At 25.0% G+C, this 20,894-nt stretch overlaps 2 protein-coding genes across 2 annotated transcripts; one reads left to right on the forward strand and one right to left on the reverse strand.

Annotated features, from left to right (window-relative positions):
- Positions 1-216: 216 nt before the first annotated feature.
- On the forward strand, positions 217-2,460 carry LOC122637350 (DNA-directed RNA polymerases I, II, and III subunit RPABC5). The gene is made up of 2 exons (XM_043829434.1): positions 217-470; positions 944-2,460. The coding sequence occupies exons 1-2, from the start codon at positions 376-378 to the stop codon at positions 1,050-1,052; spliced, it is 204 nt and encodes a 67-aa protein (XP_043685369.1). The 5' UTR covers positions 217-375; the 3' UTR covers positions 1,053-2,460.
- On the reverse strand, positions 1,854-18,070 carry LOC122637344 (proton-coupled amino acid transporter-like protein pathetic). The gene is made up of 10 exons (XM_043829425.1): positions 17,885-18,070; positions 4,761-4,807; positions 4,493-4,584; positions 3,673-3,759; positions 3,427-3,577; positions 3,214-3,335; positions 2,728-3,092; positions 2,457-2,640; positions 2,210-2,376; positions 1,854-2,120 (listed from the first exon to the last, which is right to left on the reverse strand). The coding sequence occupies exons 2-10, from the start codon at positions 4,761-4,763 to the stop codon at positions 1,879-1,881; spliced, it is 1,413 nt and encodes a 470-aa protein (XP_043685360.1). The 5' UTR covers positions 4,764-4,807; positions 17,885-18,070; the 3' UTR covers positions 1,854-1,878.
- Between the last annotated feature and the right edge of the window lie 2,824 nt (positions 18,071-20,894).

Genomic DNA, 20,894 nt, shown 5'->3' on the forward strand with positions numbered 1-20,894 from the left:
TTAGTTAGGAAATAACACAGATGTTATTAAATAGCGATTATTTTGTCGATAGATCAAATCGATTTGTTATTAATGAAAAATAATAAAAAAATAATGTGATTGTTTTTTTAATATTAAATTTCACTCGTCTTTTTGTTCAATTTGGTGATATTGTAATCTTTATTTTTGAAAGGTTGGTAGTACTGATTGTAACTAGGTTAGAATCAATAGAAACCTCGTTTAAAGATGTGTGTTGTCCTTCTCAGTCTTTCTCGATCCTTGCATTAATTTGTATTGGCGTAATCGTGAACGTTGTACTTACGTTTGTGTGTGCGTACCATAAGATTAAAAACATTTATATTACAAAATAGAAGACATATTAATTAATCATCAAAAATGATTATTCCCGTGAGGTGTTTCACTTGTGGAAAAGTTATTGGAAACAAATGGGAGGCATATCTTGGCTTACTACAGGCAGAGTACACCGAAGGGTAAATTAATTAATTAATTATTTACGTACATATCCTCTTAAATATTATAGTCTGTATTAATCATTATTCATACATATTTATTCGCTGTATTCATTTTTCCTAAACGTTTCTTATCTAAAAAGATATGAATCTAAATTACATACATAACCTCTCAAACATTTCAAATTCTTTATTAATCGTCATTCATACACATTTATTCATTATATTCATTTATCCAATAGTTTCTTATGCATAAAAAACTAGAAATCTAATTATAGATATGTAATTTCAAAAATATGAAACTAAAATTATCCGTTCGGTATACATTTATTTAGAAAAGAAATATTTCCTTTTTCTTTTTCTTTTTGATGAAAATAAACGATATAAGGAATCTATCTAGAAAATAAAAGAAGTTGGAACAAATTTAGAGAAAACAAATATTATGGATCTTTGTAGGATAACCTTGTAAAAAGGTCGTTTGCGTAATGTTTCAGTGATGCTCTTGATGCATTGGGTTTGAAACGATATTGCTGTCGCCGAATGCTGCTTGGACATGTGGATCTTATTGAGAAACTTCTTAATTATGCACCTTTAGAAAAATGAATATATATATATATATATTTATTTATTTATATATATATGATAAACTCGTTGTTCGGCATAGTTTCTCATATTCAATCACGATCTATACATTATCATAATGAGATTTACTATGTATAAGAATCTAAGCATATATTTTTTTATATCATTTTTGTAATATAAAACATTTAGTAAGCATGTTAATTAATTAAAATATGATAACTTAATCGTTCATTTGTACAATAGAAAGAAAATATAAATTTTAGGAATTAGGTAAAGGTCAAAGAATATTAGATAGAATATGATCACTATAAATCTTTCATACATGCAGCCAGTGCAATATATATTTTTTATGGTCGTTAGGAAAACAGAAATTATTGATTATAATACAAAAATTTGGCGCATAGAATGTTAATATTATATTTATCTGGAACTTATGAATAATAGTTTTTTTTTTTTTTTTTTAACTCGAATTGAAACGAATTGAATTTGAGAAATCAGTTGTAACTTAATATATCTTAATACATATCGATATTAAATGCATTATGAAAAAATTAAATTCTGAAAGTGGAGGCCTACAGTTTTAATTATTATGTTTTCAAATGGCTTTGTCATATTGTAGAATACATCGATATGAAAAATACTAACAATTTATTATCCATATTCATTTGATTCGCTCATATTAATACATACAGATATAAATTATGAGAGATGATTCATCTAATGATTTTAATTTTTTAATTTAAAACTTTCCTATGCATGAGACCAATTCATGAGACCTCGATTCTTCTAGAATTCTGAATGTACAGAATAATAAGAAATCTATGTTATCAATGATTTCTATATTTAATCAACTATCTGGATATACAATTTTTATTATAGCACTACGCGATCCAAATACTAACGCTATTATGCTAATTACGCATATAATAATATTTTTCACTGCTACCCAATTAGCTGGTCCAAAACCAGTATCCCAATATGTAACGATTTCAATAAGTGCAGGCATAAAAAGTCCCAATATGGAAAAACAAAATGCCCCGATTAAACTAATGAAAGGTCCAATATTTGGCACAGCTACTGCAAGTAATACTGGAAAAAGAAAGAAAAACAATATTGATAATTAATATTATATTAAAATATTTCTAATATAATTAAATATAAAAATCAAAGATTTTTACCTGCTCCAGTAACCATAGTTGTTCTTAAAACATAATTCGCTAAAAGTGGTTTCTTTTGAAAATGATCTTTAATTCCAGTCCATGCAATATCTAAGCATACATAAAATTGTAATCCAAACGTACAATAAACTGCTAAGCCAATTAAAATTTGCACAACTTGAGCCGGACTGTAAAAATAATAATATAAAATTGTATTATATTTTAATATTGATAATTTAGTATCAATAAATGATAAGTAATATTTTACATTTCTTTGGTGGGTAAATTCAAAGTAATACTATCTAACGTTGAATCTTGATATTTAATATAACCTAAAAATCCAAGGAGAATATATATAAGAGTTACTCCAGACATTCCTTTATTGAGAACACCACAAATTCCTATAATATGCTGCGGTGTTTTCATATTATTTTCCAATGGCATGATGACACCTGTAAGAACATTATTATTTCTTTTTATTTTTTTATTAATATTCGTATACTATATACATATATATATATATATAAAAGATATCGTACCAATAGCTTCCATAGCAAAAACCGTAATGCTAAAAAAGTGAGGGAAATATTGAATAGGTGCTGCCAGTGGTACACTATTAATCGGTGGAAGATCCCAAACTAAATAATAAAATGTTATTCCCAAGCCAGTACCCATAAATATATTAGCTACCATAGAAACTGGCGCAAGATATTTTAAATTAGGTACCCAACTGAGTAGTATCAGAGGAATTAACAGGCAAGCTGTAATTTCACGTATAATAGTGTCCTCCGATAGACTTTCGTTATAATGTTTAATTACTTTTTCAAAATTAGCAGCAACGATAACTGCATACACACTGCAGGTGCCAAAATATGTTGTGAATAAACTAATTTGTATGATATATCTGTAAAAAAAAAAAAAAAGATATCTTTTTATTTTCTTTTTTATATATAATTTTTCAATGTTATAAGTAAAAACATGATAATATATCGTTATATATAATTTCAACGAGATATATTATATACCTAGATGGTTTGGCAAGTTTTGTTGCCCATCGTGGTCCCATAGAAAACGCTATTTCTGCTACATCAGCAAAGTCCATTTCAGTTCTTCGCGTTTTATGATAAAGAACGTGTGCACATTTGACCTAGAATATGTACATCGTAATATGTATAGATCATTTATACCACTTATTCTTATTAGAATAATTTCTAGGAAAAGATTCTTTATTTACTTACTAAAATGTATGCACAATGCGTACATATAAAGGCAACAAATATTGTTGCAATTATTCCAACAAGAAGACCAGCATTTTTGAAAGCGACAGGCATAGCCAATATACCTGTCCCAAGAGAAGCTTTCAATAAATGCGTCAATGTATCGCAATCCCTAAATATAAGAAAAGAAAAAAAATAGAAACTTAGAATATTTCCAAATTATTTATCATATAAAACAAAAATCTATTAATTTCAATATGATCTTACGTTGTAGGATTGTCAACTTTGCGTTCGGTGAAAGGATTGAAAGGTTTTCCTTCTTCAACATCTTTTGGTGCGACTTGTACTTTATATCTAAAAGTATGAAATAATTATTTCAACGATTAAATAACTTTGATATTCCTGAAAAGAAACTTTTCTCATACAATATACATATCATTTATTATATAACATAATTAAGACATGATTTACATTTTCTTTTTTTTTTTTTTTGTCGTACAATCATAAAGAAGTTTTATCATGCAACGATATAATAATGTAAAAGAGAAAAAAAAGGAAAAAAAAAAAAATTATCCAATATGTAAACATACGTTTTATATTATTGATATATATTTTCGATAGAAATGTTACATTTCTGGTAATTATCAATTTAAAATTTTCACTTTTAATAATAATGTGAATGAAAGATAGATGTATTAAAGATGGAATGATATGAATGAAATACAGTTATATTATTGAATACTTTTTTCTTTTCTTTTCATTTTGATTTTTATATTATTATTATTGATTTTTATATATTATTTTGAATCTCGCATAGATTTTCTTAACTGAACGTAAATCATGTTTAACAAGAAAAGTTGATATTTATTATTATCGAACTTATGACCAAATTTCTTTTATATATATATATATAATAAATCAAATAAATTTATTATAAATAATTATATATAATAAATGACATATATATATATGTACATATTAAAAAGAAAAAAAGAAAATAAAATAAAACTTAAACGAGAAAGTTTCAGATTATTATCTTTTATATATATATAAAGTAAATGTTAAGAATAAATAGATAATTATTTACTTGGCTGGTAGAACACCATCTTTAATTGTATTAGTTTCATCTTGAGGTAGGAAAGTGTCCAATTCTGTTGGTGGTTTATTATTAGCGTCCGCCTGTGTTAAGAGAACAGATATAAGAAAAAAGAAAAAAGACAAAAGGGGGTGATAATAATGAAAATAAAAAAAAAAATGAAACACAAAAAGATATCAATTGAGATAAGATATAAATTTACAAAACACGTGTGCAAAACAACAATGATTTATAATATGCAAAAGTTCTTCAAACTTACCATCTTAATTTTCTTCTATCTTAATTTATCTTCTAAACCTCGATCACCTGAGCAAACAAAATTATATATTTTCTTTTTTTTTAATTAGCTATCAAGTCATTGTAAATAGATATAAATTAATACAATGTATACGTATACGTATATTTTATATTTAATGCATTTTTTTTTCTTCTTTTTTTTTTCAAGATCACTTGTGCAAAGAAAAAAAGAAAAATTTTTCTTTTTTCTTTTTTAATTAACAATAACGAAATCTTCGCGAATGGATACAAATAAAAGAAAAATAAATAAAACAATTATCTTTTATTGATCAAGAGAAATATCGGATTAATTTTTCGTGATAAAAAAAAAAAAAAAAAAAAAAAAAATATCTTAATCGATTTCAAAAATTAATTATTACTTGTTGAGACTTTTCAGGCTTGTAATTGCACTTAGTAATTTTACAAGCGACGTTTTGCAGTTTTACAATTCACAAAAAAGAAGAAAATTATCTCTAGAAAAAGAATAATCGATTTTTATAATCACCCAAAGACTTTTGGTCCACTTTCTAATTATCTTTTTTATATATTTTATATATATATATATATATAATTCTACTATTATTATTATTATTCTTTTTTTTTTCATTTAGGGTGGGTCTACTAATTATCTTTTTATATATTAATTATTTTTAATATATATATATATATTTCTTTTTTGTTATATGTATTATTATTGTAGTTTTTCGTCAATTATGCACTTTGTCATTTGACAAAAAATTTTTATCGAAAAACGTCGACTTCCAGCTTTTAGACTTCAGTCTTGTAATATTGATTCAAGATAATTAAATAAAAATATTTCTTTCTCTTTCTTTCATGTGACGTCTAATCAGACTTACATACTTGTTATCTTGTAAATTATGAATGTATGTTGATGACGTATTTCCTACGTTCAAAGTTTAATGGAAAATTTATACGGTTTATTATTGATAACAAGTAGTTTATTGATAATGCTATTATTGATATTTTCGTCTGCGTTAAAATTTAAAAGGAAAAAATACATATAAAAAAGATTCTTCATTTTCTTAATATTTATTCGTTATAGTGTAGATTATTTTTTACGATAATAATCTTTTTCGTTTTTCAAGACTATAATGCAATTTTATTATAACAATATTAAAATCATTTAATATATACATATACATACATACATACATACATACATACATACATATATATATAAACAATGCACGTTTTGTGTGTATGTGTATGTGTGTGTGTACATATATGTAAATTATTAAATATGTATTATGGTATCTATAAGAAAAAAAAATATTTTAATGCGTTATTTCCGATGTTATGAACTTAACGACCTTGGTTATTTATCATTCTTTTTAACGCATAAAGAAATACACACACACACATACGAATATATTGTATTGTATAGGGTGTCTCATTTTAAATCGATATGGCGGTAATCTTGTCGTTTAGTTTTCAAAAAAGAAATTTTTTTTTTTCTTTTTTAGAATAAAAAACCCTATTCTTTCCAAAAAAAAAAAAAAAAAAAAAAGGAAAAAAAAGAAAAAAGAAAAAAATGTTTAATTTAAAAATTATTTAATTTAATAAGTATTAATAATAATTAATAAATATTTTAACAAATTATTTTGTAGGTATTATAGTTGATCGAGATATCGAATTCGTAACAATTGTTTCTTCTATCTCTTTTTCTTCTTTTCTTTCGCAATGATAATCGATATTTCAAATCGAGTAAAAGTTGTAGATAATATCGATAGTAATCGATCGAGTTATATCCACCTCGAAGTTTAAAAAACTGATATAATCAAAATAATGCGGTCAATTTTCTTAAATTTTGTTTTCTTTTTTATTTTTTATTATAATATATATATATATATTTTTTTTTTGAATTTATTTATTCGTTTATTTTTATTCATATATTTTTCAAAAATTACAATCACTCGAACTAACCTCTTCAGTGTCTCATAAATATAACATTATTGCAATTGCATAACTTGTTAAAATTCAAAACACCATAACTCGATAAAACGTCGATTAAAATATACACTATAGGTACTCGTTGGATTCGTATTGACGTTATCTACAACTTTTGTTTCACTCGAAATATCGATTTCCATTAAAAAAAATTATTATGATCATCACGTCTCGATTAATAGGTCCTTTACGAAATAGTTGTAACGAATGTTACATTATCCTTTTAAAACCTAACAATTTTTATTTAAAACATTTTTTTATAAAACCCATAAGATCCGAGATATTCAGCTCTATATCGTTTGAAATGAGGCACCCTGTACATATATATTGATGTTTGTATGTATATATGCAGGGTGATTCATCTCAAAAATTTTTTTCTTCTTTTTAATTAGATATCATTAATAGTTTTTGTAGTATAATATCTCTTTCATACGTTATCACTCTCTAAAGTTGAGTTTCTTGATATTTCTCTCTCTCTCTCTCTCTCTCTCTCTCTCTCTCTCTCTCTCTCTCTCTCTCTCTCTTTCTTTATTATCTTCTTAACTATAGTGATTATATAAATATATCGTCAGCTGTGTAACCCATATCCCTTATATTTTGCTCTCATTTCCAGATGTTTTGCAATTAAACAGCAAAGTAAAGAAAAAAGTAAAAAAGAAAAAAAAATGTTTTACGTTAAATTATTATCTATCAAATCGTTGTAAAAAGTCATACCTAATTAAATAGTTTCAATGACGATGATAAACATAATTGATAAATTATGACGAAAATAAATATTGTTATAAGCGAAATATGGCATAAAGAGTATAGCAAATAAAAATAAAATGTAATGAATTATATAAAAATTTTATAATGCTCGTTAATAAATAATAATAATAATAATAATAATAATAAACAAGAATAAAAAGAGAAGACAAATTGAAAAATATGAAATAAAATAAATTACGTAATAAAAATCAACAAAAACAGTAATAAATTAAAATTAAAAAAAAAAAATTGGAAAACAAATATGAAAATACTAAATGAATAAAATTATATATATATATATATATATATATATATATATATAAAGAAAGAAAAAAACATTTGTGATAATGTATTATATTAATTTATTTATTATATGTTATATAACAATTATTTATTATCTAATAAAAAGAAATTGATATATAAATCCAATTAAAGCAATTTAATCGATATAGAAGCAACATCGGACATTGTCTTCATATATATAGAAATAATTTGGCAATGTTACTTAAAAAAAAAAAAAAAAAAGAAGAAGCCATTTGTACTTCCATTTAAAATATATATATATGTATATACAAATTAACGAATGATTAATTAAAAAATTGTTTGATAAATTTTTTTGTTCGATTCTTTTTTTTTTTTTTTTAAATTCTTACACATGTACATTAACGAATAGTCGATTACAGAAATTTTTTTATGTATTTTTATTTCTTTTTTTATTTTTGTTTTCTTTTTTTCTTTTTCGAAAATTTCGATTATTTTAATTTTCAATTATTATAATTTTTATTAATTTCTTTATCCTTCTATTCTTTCTTTCTTTCTTTTTATTTAATTCTTCTTAATGTAAATTGAAGAACAATTTTTTGTATATATATATATATTTTTTGATCTTGTAATTTTCTGTTAATATTCCAAAGTAACAACCAGACTGTTCTCTAAGTTACAAAGAGTGCACACAGATTTATTTATAGACCGCAGGTTACTAATTCACGTTACCACGTATCACCTAATGTATTTTTAACCGTAAAATTATTCGAATGTTATTCACAGAAATATCTTCGAACATCTTAACTCGGTCAAAAATATTTCGAAATTCAAGCTAATAAGATGGATTTATAGTTATTTTTTATTTTATTTTATTGATTCGTTTATTTATCGATTTTTTTTTTTTTTTTTTTTGGAATAAATTTTCTCGACGAATTAATGCCTATTTTCATTTATTATATAATATGTATATATTTTTTCGTATTTTATTATTACTATTTTACTCGATATAATAATTCAATAAGTATAATTATATTTATTTAATTGTATGCATTAATCCGTTGTTATTTTATTTTCTTTTTACTACTAACAATTAATTTTTACTTTATTTTTTATTATTATTCAATTTTTATTCATTCAAATATATTTATTACATATATTTTTGCCAAATATTAAATTTATTTCTTTGGAAGAAAAAAAAAAAAAAATGATAATTCGATAACTTTTTACGCAATAATTATTTAAACGTGAACATTGATGAACATTGAACGTGAATAAATAAATAAATAAAAATTTATATATCAATCAATTTTTTAGTAAAAGGAAGAATAGATAAAAAAAAATAAAAATGATTAGAAATGAATAGAAATTTTACTAATTCAATTTTTGACATTGCACTGACATTCCATTTATAATAATTTCTTCATCAAAATTATCACAGTTACTTCGTATTATTTATTGCAGCAGCGATTAAAATTGTTATTCCACATTCTCATATATTAAAAGAGTTAATCGTCTTAAATGTCATAATCGTTTCCTTTCTAGGAATTATGATAAGAAAACAAAAAAAAAGAGAGAGAGAGAGAGAAAAACTTCATTCAAGGTCACGAAAACAATTACAATATTGTTACGACTTAAGAGCCGACAAAGAGATGAACAAAGTTGAAATAATTAGTATGAATAAAATTCGGTTTTTATTTTATTTCAATTTCATTTAAAAGTAATACAAAAAGGGAATAAAATTATTTCAAATTAATTGAAAGGTACGATTCAATTTGTTTGTCTATATTACAATAAATAAAATTCAATAGACTTTTCGTTTGCAGAGATCTACATTATCGATCGATTATTATTCCATTAAAAAATTTCATTCAATTCAAATTCAATTTTTTATGCTTGCAGAGATCTAACTTATCGACCAATATTCTATTAATTCTTGTTTTCTTTTTTTTTTTTTCGTATTTTTAATTGTTTGTAGATTAAAATCATGATTAAGATGGACTCATTCGTTAAGAGAGAAAATTGATTATTTTAAAATATGATAAAACAAGTTATCAATGTTGACCTATTAATACATATATGTCAGTGTATGCGTTCGTGCGTGCACACACGTATTATATATATACAACAATATTTGTTTGAAAACTTTGACGTCAATAATGATAATTATTATCATTGACTTTGAATTAGTTATTTACTTCGTAGACGTTCGAAAGAAATTTTTTATTTAGTAAATTTTTTTTATTTAAAAATTTTTTATCTCATATTCTTTTAAACAATTTTCATTTATTTATTGTTTTATATCTTCGTGCATGTGTGTGTGTGTGTGTGTGTGTGTGTGTGTGTGTGTGTGTGTGTGTGTGTGTGTGTGTGTGTGTGTGTGTGTGATCTGTGTGTGCGTGCGTGTGTGCATAATTGAAAGTAATAAATAACAAATTATTCACTTTTCTTTTTGTTTTTTTTTTTTTTTTAGATATTTCTTTTTTAATTTTATTTGTTAATTTTTCTTTTTTGTTATAATAATTAAATAGTAAATAATAATAGAGCAAAAATTTATTATAATAAAATATAGTAATTAAATTTTTGTATTAATGATTTAATTAAAAATATTTTTTGTTCTTTCTTTTTTTTTTTGTTTTTACGATTTGTTGTTGTGTACATATTTTTGCATATCCTCTGTGTATGTTTTTTTTGTATGTGTTATTCTATCCAAACATATTAAAAATAATTTACGATGACAGATACGAATGTAATTTTATAATTGAATGCAGTGTTAATACGTAAGTACATTCAACAAGTAAACAACAATAAAAGATTATTTATTAAAAAAAATCCTTTTATTTATTAAAACCACACTTTTGTGGTTTACGAACTTCACATTCAAATTAATTGGATAAATAATGTAATTATATAATAAATATTTCATAATAATCATATAAAGAAAAAAAAAATCTGAAATGATTTACAAAATTATATATATATATATATATATATATATATATATATATATATATATAGCGAAATAGGACATTATTGAAATCAAATAATAATTTTTTTATAAAAAAAATCTACTTTATCGATCGTGCAATCTATATCGTATAATTGATTTATTATATATTTGTTTTATTTTTATTTATTTTATTTTTTTCTTTTCTTCGTATAATATCGTGTGTTTTTTTCTTTCACTCCTTTAAATAAACTCACACGTGATACAATTTTATCTCGTCACCTGACTTATCGCGATTGATCGATCGAGAAATGATGCTTAGAAAATATATTTAGATGAGGTATTTTTGTGTAGGCGAAGTTCATTCACACGTTCCACACATTATGGATGAATTATCGAACATTTTTATCAATACTTCCTTCATTATTATTATTTTTTTTTTTTTATTTGATTTATGTTCGTTATCATTATGAATAACAAAGAGATTTTTAAATGCAAAATATCGTGACGTCAAAAAAAAAAAAAAAGAGAAAAAAGTATAAAAAATATCCCTAGGTGGGCCAAAAGTCTTTAGTTAATTTTACAAATCGATTACTCCGTTTCGAACTATTTTTAGATTGTTAATAAAGCATGTAATTTTACGAGTTTCGGCTTGTAGTTTTACGATCTAAAAAGGAAAAAAAAAGTCTGAAAGTATAATAGTTGATTTTTAAAATCAATCAAAGATTCGTCGTCTATTAAATTATATTAATTTGATACGAATAATAATAATAATAATAATAATAATAATAATAATAATAATAATAATTTTAAATCCGTTGCTTCGCGTATATAAATATCCCTTGTTCCGTGCACCAAAATGGCCGACATAAAAATAAATTAATAATGGCGGTGTTAACGTGTAAAATGTAGTTCAATAATTTAAAATTTGACGTTTAATGTGTAACGCGATAATCGTTAAAATTATGAACACTTTTCTTATTTCTTTCGTGACTACTTTTTGATAGTCACCAATCGCATGAGCCACGAAAATAAAATTGCTTCCTGTAAAGATTATTGGCACGAACCTTACGAGTAAATATGTTATACTATATACGTTTATATAGCGTTTAATTTCTAGGTTAGTTCGTGCATTTTAATGTCGCAAGGTCATTGAGAATCTAACTTGAACAATATATAATGGTTGGCCAAGTTGTCAAGTAAAATTGCTTGAAAAGCTTTCTGTAGAAACAAAAAATAAAAAATAAATAAATAAAATAAAAAAATTGCAATTATGTCGCGAAACATAAATTGCAATTGTCTGACGGCAATTTATTTTTTTTTTTTTATCAATTAAAATTACAATTTGTTCAAATTTTCAGATTTTAAGGAAAATATATAAGTCAAAATTGTTTCGAAAAAGAAATGAAATAAAATAAAATTGAAAGATATAAATTGCAATTTTGTGCGAAAGATTCGAATCGATAGAACGAAGATTTTGATGTGATCAAAATTGAAATTAAAAAAATATATATATATATAGAAAAAAAATATATATATATAGAATCGTAAAAATTACTTCCTTTTTTTTTTCATTATATTGAAAATATTATTTTAGATTAAAATTGATTACTATTATTTATAATTATATTTATTTACTGTTGATTATATATATACACACACACACATGTATGTATGTATGTATGTATGTATGTATGTATGTATGTATGTATGTATGTATGTATGTATGTATATAGATATAATAACAGAGAAACCCATATCAAGAATTGCATCATGATCCATAGGCAACGATAATCAAAGATCTATAAATCGATCAATTTACATCGGTTTCATCACGATTTATCTAAGTGAAATTTTGTTATTTCCATTAGCATTAACTAAGTATAATATTTGATTATACTTGACGTTTATAACAAATCTTAAACAAAAAAAAAAAAAAAAGAAAGAAATATTATCATAATATCATTATAATAAATATTAAATGTTATGATTTGTAATCGTACGATACTTCTTTGGATCCATTCCCATTTATCATTTTTATGTATATTCACAAATCAATTACACACATATATATATATATACATATATATCTACTATAATTTTTTATATTATTCAAATTAAAAAAAGTATATATAGATTCTGTAATTTATTATTACTATTTAATATTAATAATTGAATACAAGAATTATTTTATATATACATAATAATAATAATAATAATAATAATATTTTTATTTCATACATACATATATATATATATATTCAAATAATTTAATTCTTTTTTATTATTATTATAATAATAATATAAATTTTATTAAAATTTCATTTGAAATTGCATAAATTGGACATCGTCATGTTTCACGCACGATTAATCACACGTGTATTAACAATTCGATCACGTTTTTATTTTTTATTTTTCTTTTCTTTTTTTTTTACGAGCAGGATAACACTTTCACGGTCATTTAAACTCAATCGTTTTGTTAATTTATCAAGTTCGTTGCACCTCAAAGCACCCTCTCGTCTCTCGCCCCTGCACACAGGTCTCATTTTAATTTTATACCTCGTTATATCGCGTGAAGAACTATCGTATGCATTTTTTTTCTTCCTTTTTTTTCTTTCTTTTTTTTTTTTTTTTTTGAAGTTGATAAGATTAACATCATGCTTGTTAGAGATTGAAAATTCTAATAGCGCATAAGTAAAATAAAATTAATCGAATTAATCGTTAAGAATTACGCTACAATTTTTTTTTTTTTTTTTTTTTTTTTTTTTTTAGTAAACCAATATCATTGGATTAATTATTACAATTTCATTTGTCAAATTTCAATAAAATTGCAAGCTTAACTCGTCGAAATTACAAGCTCCAATTACGATTACCTAATCTCGAGAAAGCGTAATTAAATTTTATTTTCTTCCTTCCTTTTTTATTCAATCAATCAAAAATTTTAATAACACGAATTAATTTTACAACGAGTTATAAGAAATATCGTCAACGATGTACGATCAATAATTTTTTCAAGATATTAAAAATAGAGAAAATAATTTATGAGAAAGATTTTTCTAAAGATCGACAAAAACAAAAAAAAAAAAGAAAAGAAAAATAAAAAGAAATTAACAACGATTGCGTAATTAAAAGATTAAAAAAAAAAAAACAAAGTTTGTTTAAATATTTTGATATGCAAATACGAACATTTAAGTATCACCGAACACTAAACGAAGTTGCATCATGCTGTTGAAACACTTATACACATTTACACGCATATGCACACGCACGTATCTACGCATACAATATAACGATTACGACAAAGATGACGATGAAACAGGGCCGTACACGAGTCTCTTCATGATATAGAACATTTTAATCGTTTGAGACACGTGCTTGGACGCTTTTATCGGTTGTTATTTAAACTTAAACGCGCGTTCATTTACAGTCACTATTTCTTTTCTAAGATCATTTGTTATTAATAACGACACGTTTCTCGTCCTCGTGATCTCATGAAATATTCGAAATAAGATAAAATTTTAAAAAAGAAAAAAAAAACAGAAATGAATAGAGGTTATGCATGCACAATTTGATTACATACATGTGCAACGAAATCAAATGCGTATATATATATATATATATATATATATATATATATCTTTATATTGAGAGAAAAAAAAAACAAATAAATAAATGAAAAAACGAGAAAGAAATTTTTATTTCCGTAAATTTTTTTTTGCTTTTTCTTTTTTTTTTTTTGTAGATAAATATATTTTATCTGTCGTTCAATTTCATATTAATTGCTATTTAAAAAATTTACGATGAAGAACAAAGAAATAATAATAATAATAATAATAATAATAATAATAATAATAATAATGATAATGATTACGTATATAACAAAAAAAAAATGGTCGTGTAAATAATGAAAAAGAAAAAATAAATAATGGAAAAGTTGGTATCTTAATACGGATATGAAAAAGAAAAAGAAAAGAAACGAAAAAAAAAGGAAAAGAAGAAGGAAAAAAAGAAAAAAAAATAATAATTATCATAAGTACTTAGAACATGATTGCTAATTCATGTTCGAAAATGACATAACCTTACGGACGATTCGATAAGATAATTTCTACAAGAAATAAAGATATGTTTTATAGAAACGAAACGGAACGGAGCGGAACGGAATATATACGAGAGATATATTTATCTATTTATTGTGTAAATAAATATGTAGTTATCTTTCGTACAATATTTATTTTCATACTATAAAAATTGTATACAGGGTATCTTTCGTTTGAAACGATATGATCAAAATATTTTCAATTTCTATTGGTTTTATAATGAAAATATTTTTCAATTAAAAATTGCTGACTTTTCTGGGAATAATGTAATATTTATTACAGCAGTTTCGTAGAGGGCACTGCTGTCGAACGATTCTCTCTTTTTTTTTTTTTTTTTTGGAAATCGAAATCTAACCTACAGTGTTCTTTTTCATCGATATTTCATCGAATTATGATAGCTTCGAGTTTAAAGAAAACAGAAAGATACTTCGATTGCAAACTTTTGTTAATGCTTTCTAATTTTTTCCTAATATTCTCAATGTTTCCTATTTTTATTCTAATGCTTCTAATTTTTTCCAAATTTCCTATTCTTTCCATCAAATATTTTCTAATGTCTTCTTTTATTTTATTATTTTTTTTTTTTTACTTTTCTAATATCTTCCAATTGAACAAATTTGTCGAATTAAACAAAATCTTGTCAAATCTTTGGAAACATTTCTTTTCCCTCGAGTCGTTGGAATTTTTTCGATAAGCACGAAACGATAAAAATAAATAGTTCAATAAAATATTGTCATAAGCAATGTTATCAGTTGTTATCAAGATAAACAAGTACAAAGTAAAACTCTGGCGAATTTAAAACAAAAACAAAACAAAACAAAAAAAACACCCTAATCAATAAACTGATTCATCTAATGTCCATAAGAATAATATCATAACCTAAACGACCACAAGTCACGAGAAACGTTCTCTTCTCCCCTCCCTTCCCCTTCCCTTCCCTCCCTCTTTACCCCTACTCTTAGATAATATCATTCTACGAATTTCGTCCCTTTCACTAGTAGAAAAAGAAACCTAGAACGTATCGGAGCATTTCATCGTCGTCCATTTTCCTTTGTTGTCGGCCATTAGAGTCCCAAAATAAAGTTACTATTCCCATCAAGATTATATTACATATGTGTACATATTTGTCGAGTAATAATAAGAAACGAATATGCATTTTTGTGGATTCATAAAAGTTTACGTTTCAGCTTTGTAGAAAAATATCAAAAGCAATATCGTTATTACGAAGGTAATGAAGTGAAAAGTAAGAGAATCGTGACCTTCGATTTTTGTAAGATAATGATTGATGTTTCTTTCACTTTCCTATCGCTAGAAACCGACTAGTTGGTTAGTTGAAATATGAGATGTTTGTTTAGCTCGTTCTGTGTACACAAAAGCGTTTGATTAACATCTTAACGTTCGACTCATAAATTAAAAAAATATATATATATGTCGTTATATATACTATAGTATACTATATATATACTACGTGTATATTTTTTCATTAGTGTATGAGCATTAGTGTATTTACATACACACTGTTTTTGTTATATTTTAGAACAACATATGGCGTCCAAAAAAAAAATGTGTTGTGCAAGTTTATTATTACTATCATTTTCTTTTTATATTGCGATAGGAATGATCTTTTTTTCTCTCTTTTTGTTTTTGGTATAATTGAAAAGTTGACTTTAATAATTGCAAGTACTATATCGAAAGAAAATTATTAGACTCTATCGATATTATCGACGGAGAAAGTAAAAGAAAGGTATGGCTGCATCCTTTCAATTTTTTTGTTTTACGAATTTTTCATTTCTTCTTGTTCGAAAAATATTATATTATTATTATTTTTTTTTTTTTTTTAACTCGACCGATGGCCTAACATTTGTTTTGATAAAGCCAACAAAATTTATCGTTTATTTTTTACGGGAACATTAAGTAATTTTTCTTTTTTTTTTTTCTTCTTTTTATTTTTAATTTATAGGAAAACGCGATTTTACCGATAGAGAAAATGCAAGAAACTATAAAATAATACATTCTATTCATTTATAGATTCAGTTCGATTATAACTTTACAACAATAACATGTTGATGAAAAAGCCATCTGTTTCGATGGAATGTGTCTGTTATTCGATAGCCAGAAAAAAATATTACCGATAGAGAAAAAGAAAAAATATATTTCTCGATTTTACAGTTTTAATCAACGAGTCCGATTCGAGTCTGACGTTATACACGTTAAAAAAATAGAGTAAAAAAAAAAAAAATAAATAACTATTCGAGATGTTAAATTTGATAGATAAAAAATATTATCGACAGAGATAAAGATAATAAATAAAATGGACGATAAACATATATATGAATTTCATTCGAATTTAATGCACACGATGAAAAAAAAAAAAAAAAAGGAATCTATTTCGACATTAAACTCGATTATGATAAAATTACCGACCGAGAAAAATGATCAAATATATTTCAAAATTTTGCACATTTCTAATCGACGATTTTAAATCGATTCTAATATGACATGTGACGACACATCAAGAAAAAAAAAAAAGCATCATTCGTTTCGAATAAAGATTCATCGATTACGAGAAATTACCGATCGAGAAAAATGATTAGATATATTCCAAGACTACACATTTTTAATAAACGATTTCCAATAATATTCCAACACGTGACACGACGATGAAAACACACCAGAAGAAAAATAACACTAATCTCGACGAAAAATTGATCGATTATGAAAAATTACCGACTGAGATAGAATGATCATATACATCCCACAATTTTACATTCTTGATTAAAGATTCCGATACGATTCTAACACGAAGTGTGACGACACTTTAGAAAAAAAAAAAAAAAAAAAAGAGAACATCTGTTTCGACTAAAAAATTTCTATCTATCGTGATAAATTACCGACCGAGTGAAAAGAGAGATAATAAAAGGGGAAAAGCTTAAAGAAAATAGAAAAATTCATGGAATATATCACATGTATCGAAATTTTACATTTATCGAAAGAAAAAATTATTTCTTAAAAAGATATTAGCTGCGTACATATGTACAATATATGCATATATAGAAGAAAAAAAAATATATATATATATAAAATACATACCTCGTGTGTGAGAAGTCGAAGGAAAATGACCGTTACTTTTGGCAGTCTACCTTTGACTCATTCCTGGCTACTTGCTGCTTCCCTCGTAACTATTACTCTTGTAAACTATTACGCGTAAGAATAAAGAAGGACGAAAAGTCTGGCTAGTAGTAGTCTATTTTTATCTTACTTGCGCGCGGGCGCGTACGCCTAATTGTATATATATATAAATATATATATATAAATATATATATATATGTATGTATATGTATATATATATATATGTTTGGCTGTGTGCGTCTATAGGATCGTAGAAAAAAAGCCACGTTATACCGATAAAAACGTAGGCTTCTGAATATTCTCAAAAAATAAAATGGAAGTCGGCAAAGCGAATGCTTTTCTCATCGACCAATCAAATAACACGAATTCAACCCTCTCCCTCTTGACTATGGACGATCTCGACGCGACGCCGTCCTGAACACGACTGAGCCCGCCGAGTGAATACCCTACTACTTTTCCACTATCTCTCTCTCTCTCTCTCTCTTGTTCTCGCTCTCTGTCTCTTTCTTTCTGACTCTTTCTTCTTCTCTCTCTTTCTCACTCTTTCTTTTCTCCCTCTCTCTTTCTCTCTCTTTCCTTCCTTCCTACCTTCCTAATTCCTTCTTCCCCGACGCTAAGCATTTCGCATTATTGTACGAACGTATTTCACCAATCTGCCACGTGCGGCGCCTCGGGCGTATAACGAACACCTTAAAATTAAAAATTTTGGGCGGGAATCACATTGACTCTTTGATTTGTTTATTCGTGACAAAATTCTTCTTCGTCCTTTTTCTTTCCTTTTTTTTTTTTCTTTTCTTTTTTTGTTTGTTTATTCTTTTCTCTTTTTCTTACAGTTAGCAATTCGTACGAAAGAAAAAAAGGGAAAAAAAGAATGGATTTGAACATCAATATCTTCCTTTTTCTTTTTTATATGTAATGTCGACATTTGACGAAAGAACGAAAAATTTGAACTATTTCTTCGTTTCTTCTTCTCTTTTTATTCTTCCTAAGCAAAACCATTTGTCCCGAAAAAATCTGTATGCCATTTTTTGTTTGTTTTTTTTTTGTTTTTTGTTTTCTTAACAACGTCGAAAACGTAAGTAACTTTCGTGGAACGTGTCGAACGATAATACTTAACTGTACGAAGTTTGTACTTATAGTTACGAAGTGAATTTCATCGTTTGAGAGATGGCAATGGCCGGGCAACGTTGCGTTGTTACTAACACTATTAAATACTATAGACAGACCGACACGTGGGAAGCACACTGCATGATGAAATACTCGATGTCTATGTCATTGTCGAAAGCACTAAGCGCGCACGGTCGGTTTCGCTTCGAAATTTAACTTCAAAGCTAAACGGTCGGAGGCGCCGTCGTATTTACGTTCCACGAATCACTGATCATTGAATTCCATTGACGATAATAATAGAGTCTGGCGACATATTTTTTTTTTTTTTGTTGATCCTTGCAAACGCGTCTCATTCTTTGTTATTACGTAAATATGGTAATAATAAGACGAAGAAGAAAAAATAATAATTGTAAGCAAGTGAATCACAATGAATGACTTGTGAAGTTTGTTAAACCTGTTTTGTTTCTTTTTTACAGAAATATTTATTTATGTTTATTCTTCTTCCTTTTTCGTTTCTTTTTTTTTTTTTTTGGTTTTCCGATTTTCTTTTCTTTTCTTTTCTTTTTTTTTTTTTTTATCTTATTTTCACGTAAGTGTGTCAATGATATACGAAGAAGTCGAAAAAAATTTTTTTTTGTTTCGTTTGAACACCCTATATGTAGAGAGATTAAATAAAATTTGTGAGACGCATTGAAATTTTCTTATTTTTATTTATTTATTTATTTATTTTTTTTTTATTTTTTATTCTTTTTTTTTTTTATGAATTGTACATATTCGTCACGTAGAGTTCGTTGCAAATTTTTTGGGACACCTTATGTAATTTTTTTACAAATCGTTTTCCTTTTTTGTTTTTTATCAATTGAGTCGAAAAAGAATTCGAAGTACGTTGAACTTGTCCTGTTATATCTCTTCTCAGAGGAATACAGTATGAACCAGTTTTTTTTTTTTTTTTTTCTTGAACACCATGTAGAATTAAAAAAAAAAAAAAGAAAAAAAAAGAAAAAAAAATCGCATATTTCAGCACGTACGTTAAAGAAATAATTTCTTTACATCATTATAATAATTTATTTTACATTATTAATACACATTGTTGTTGCAATATTTTTTCACATTATTAATATGAAAATTGATATTCCTTTTCTTCTTTCTTTTTAATTGCATCTGTCTTGCTTATATAATTCTTTTTTTTTAATTTTTTTCGTACAAAAAAATAAACAAATGAATAAAAAAAAAATGTAAAATGAAAGAAATACTTTTGACACGGATTTCGACATTGAGAAAAATAATAATCACATCGGGAATATTTAAATACGCATAAAGGAAAATAATATAGGTAGAATAAAAGAGGTTATGTTTATTTGTTGAAATGCATCGGATTACATTGCAACGTTCAGTTTTCAAATTCCACGTATGTATTCACCACAGTATCAGCGAACATTCGTAATATGATCTTCGACGAAGATATATTAGTACATAAAGCTAACTTAACGTTATGTAGGGTGAAAGGAAAAGAAAAATAAAAAGAAATATAAAAAATATATATATATATATCTGTTTCATATATATTAATGAATATTTAATATTTCATAAACAGATTAATTCATCGATAAATCGTACGTTTAAATGATTATATCAATGCGAATTAATTAACGAAATAATAAATATCCTTTCGATTGCTTTTTTCCAATTTTTTTTTTTTTCTTTAATAAAAAAGAAATTGCAATTGTTTTCTCTTTATCAAACGAATTGAAGGAGTTATCAACGAATTAAAATTCTTTTATGATGAAAAGAGAGAATTCCAACAGGTCTTGTTAATTGCTTACGATGTTCCTTTAAAAAAGATGACGCAATATATGTAGCAATA

Source organism: Vespula pensylvanica, chromosome 25 (assembly GCF_014466175.1).
Source record: "Vespula pensylvanica isolate Volc-1 chromosome 25, ASM1446617v1, whole genome shotgun sequence".
NCBI lineage: Eukaryota > Metazoa > Arthropoda > Insecta > Hymenoptera > Vespidae > Vespula > Vespula pensylvanica.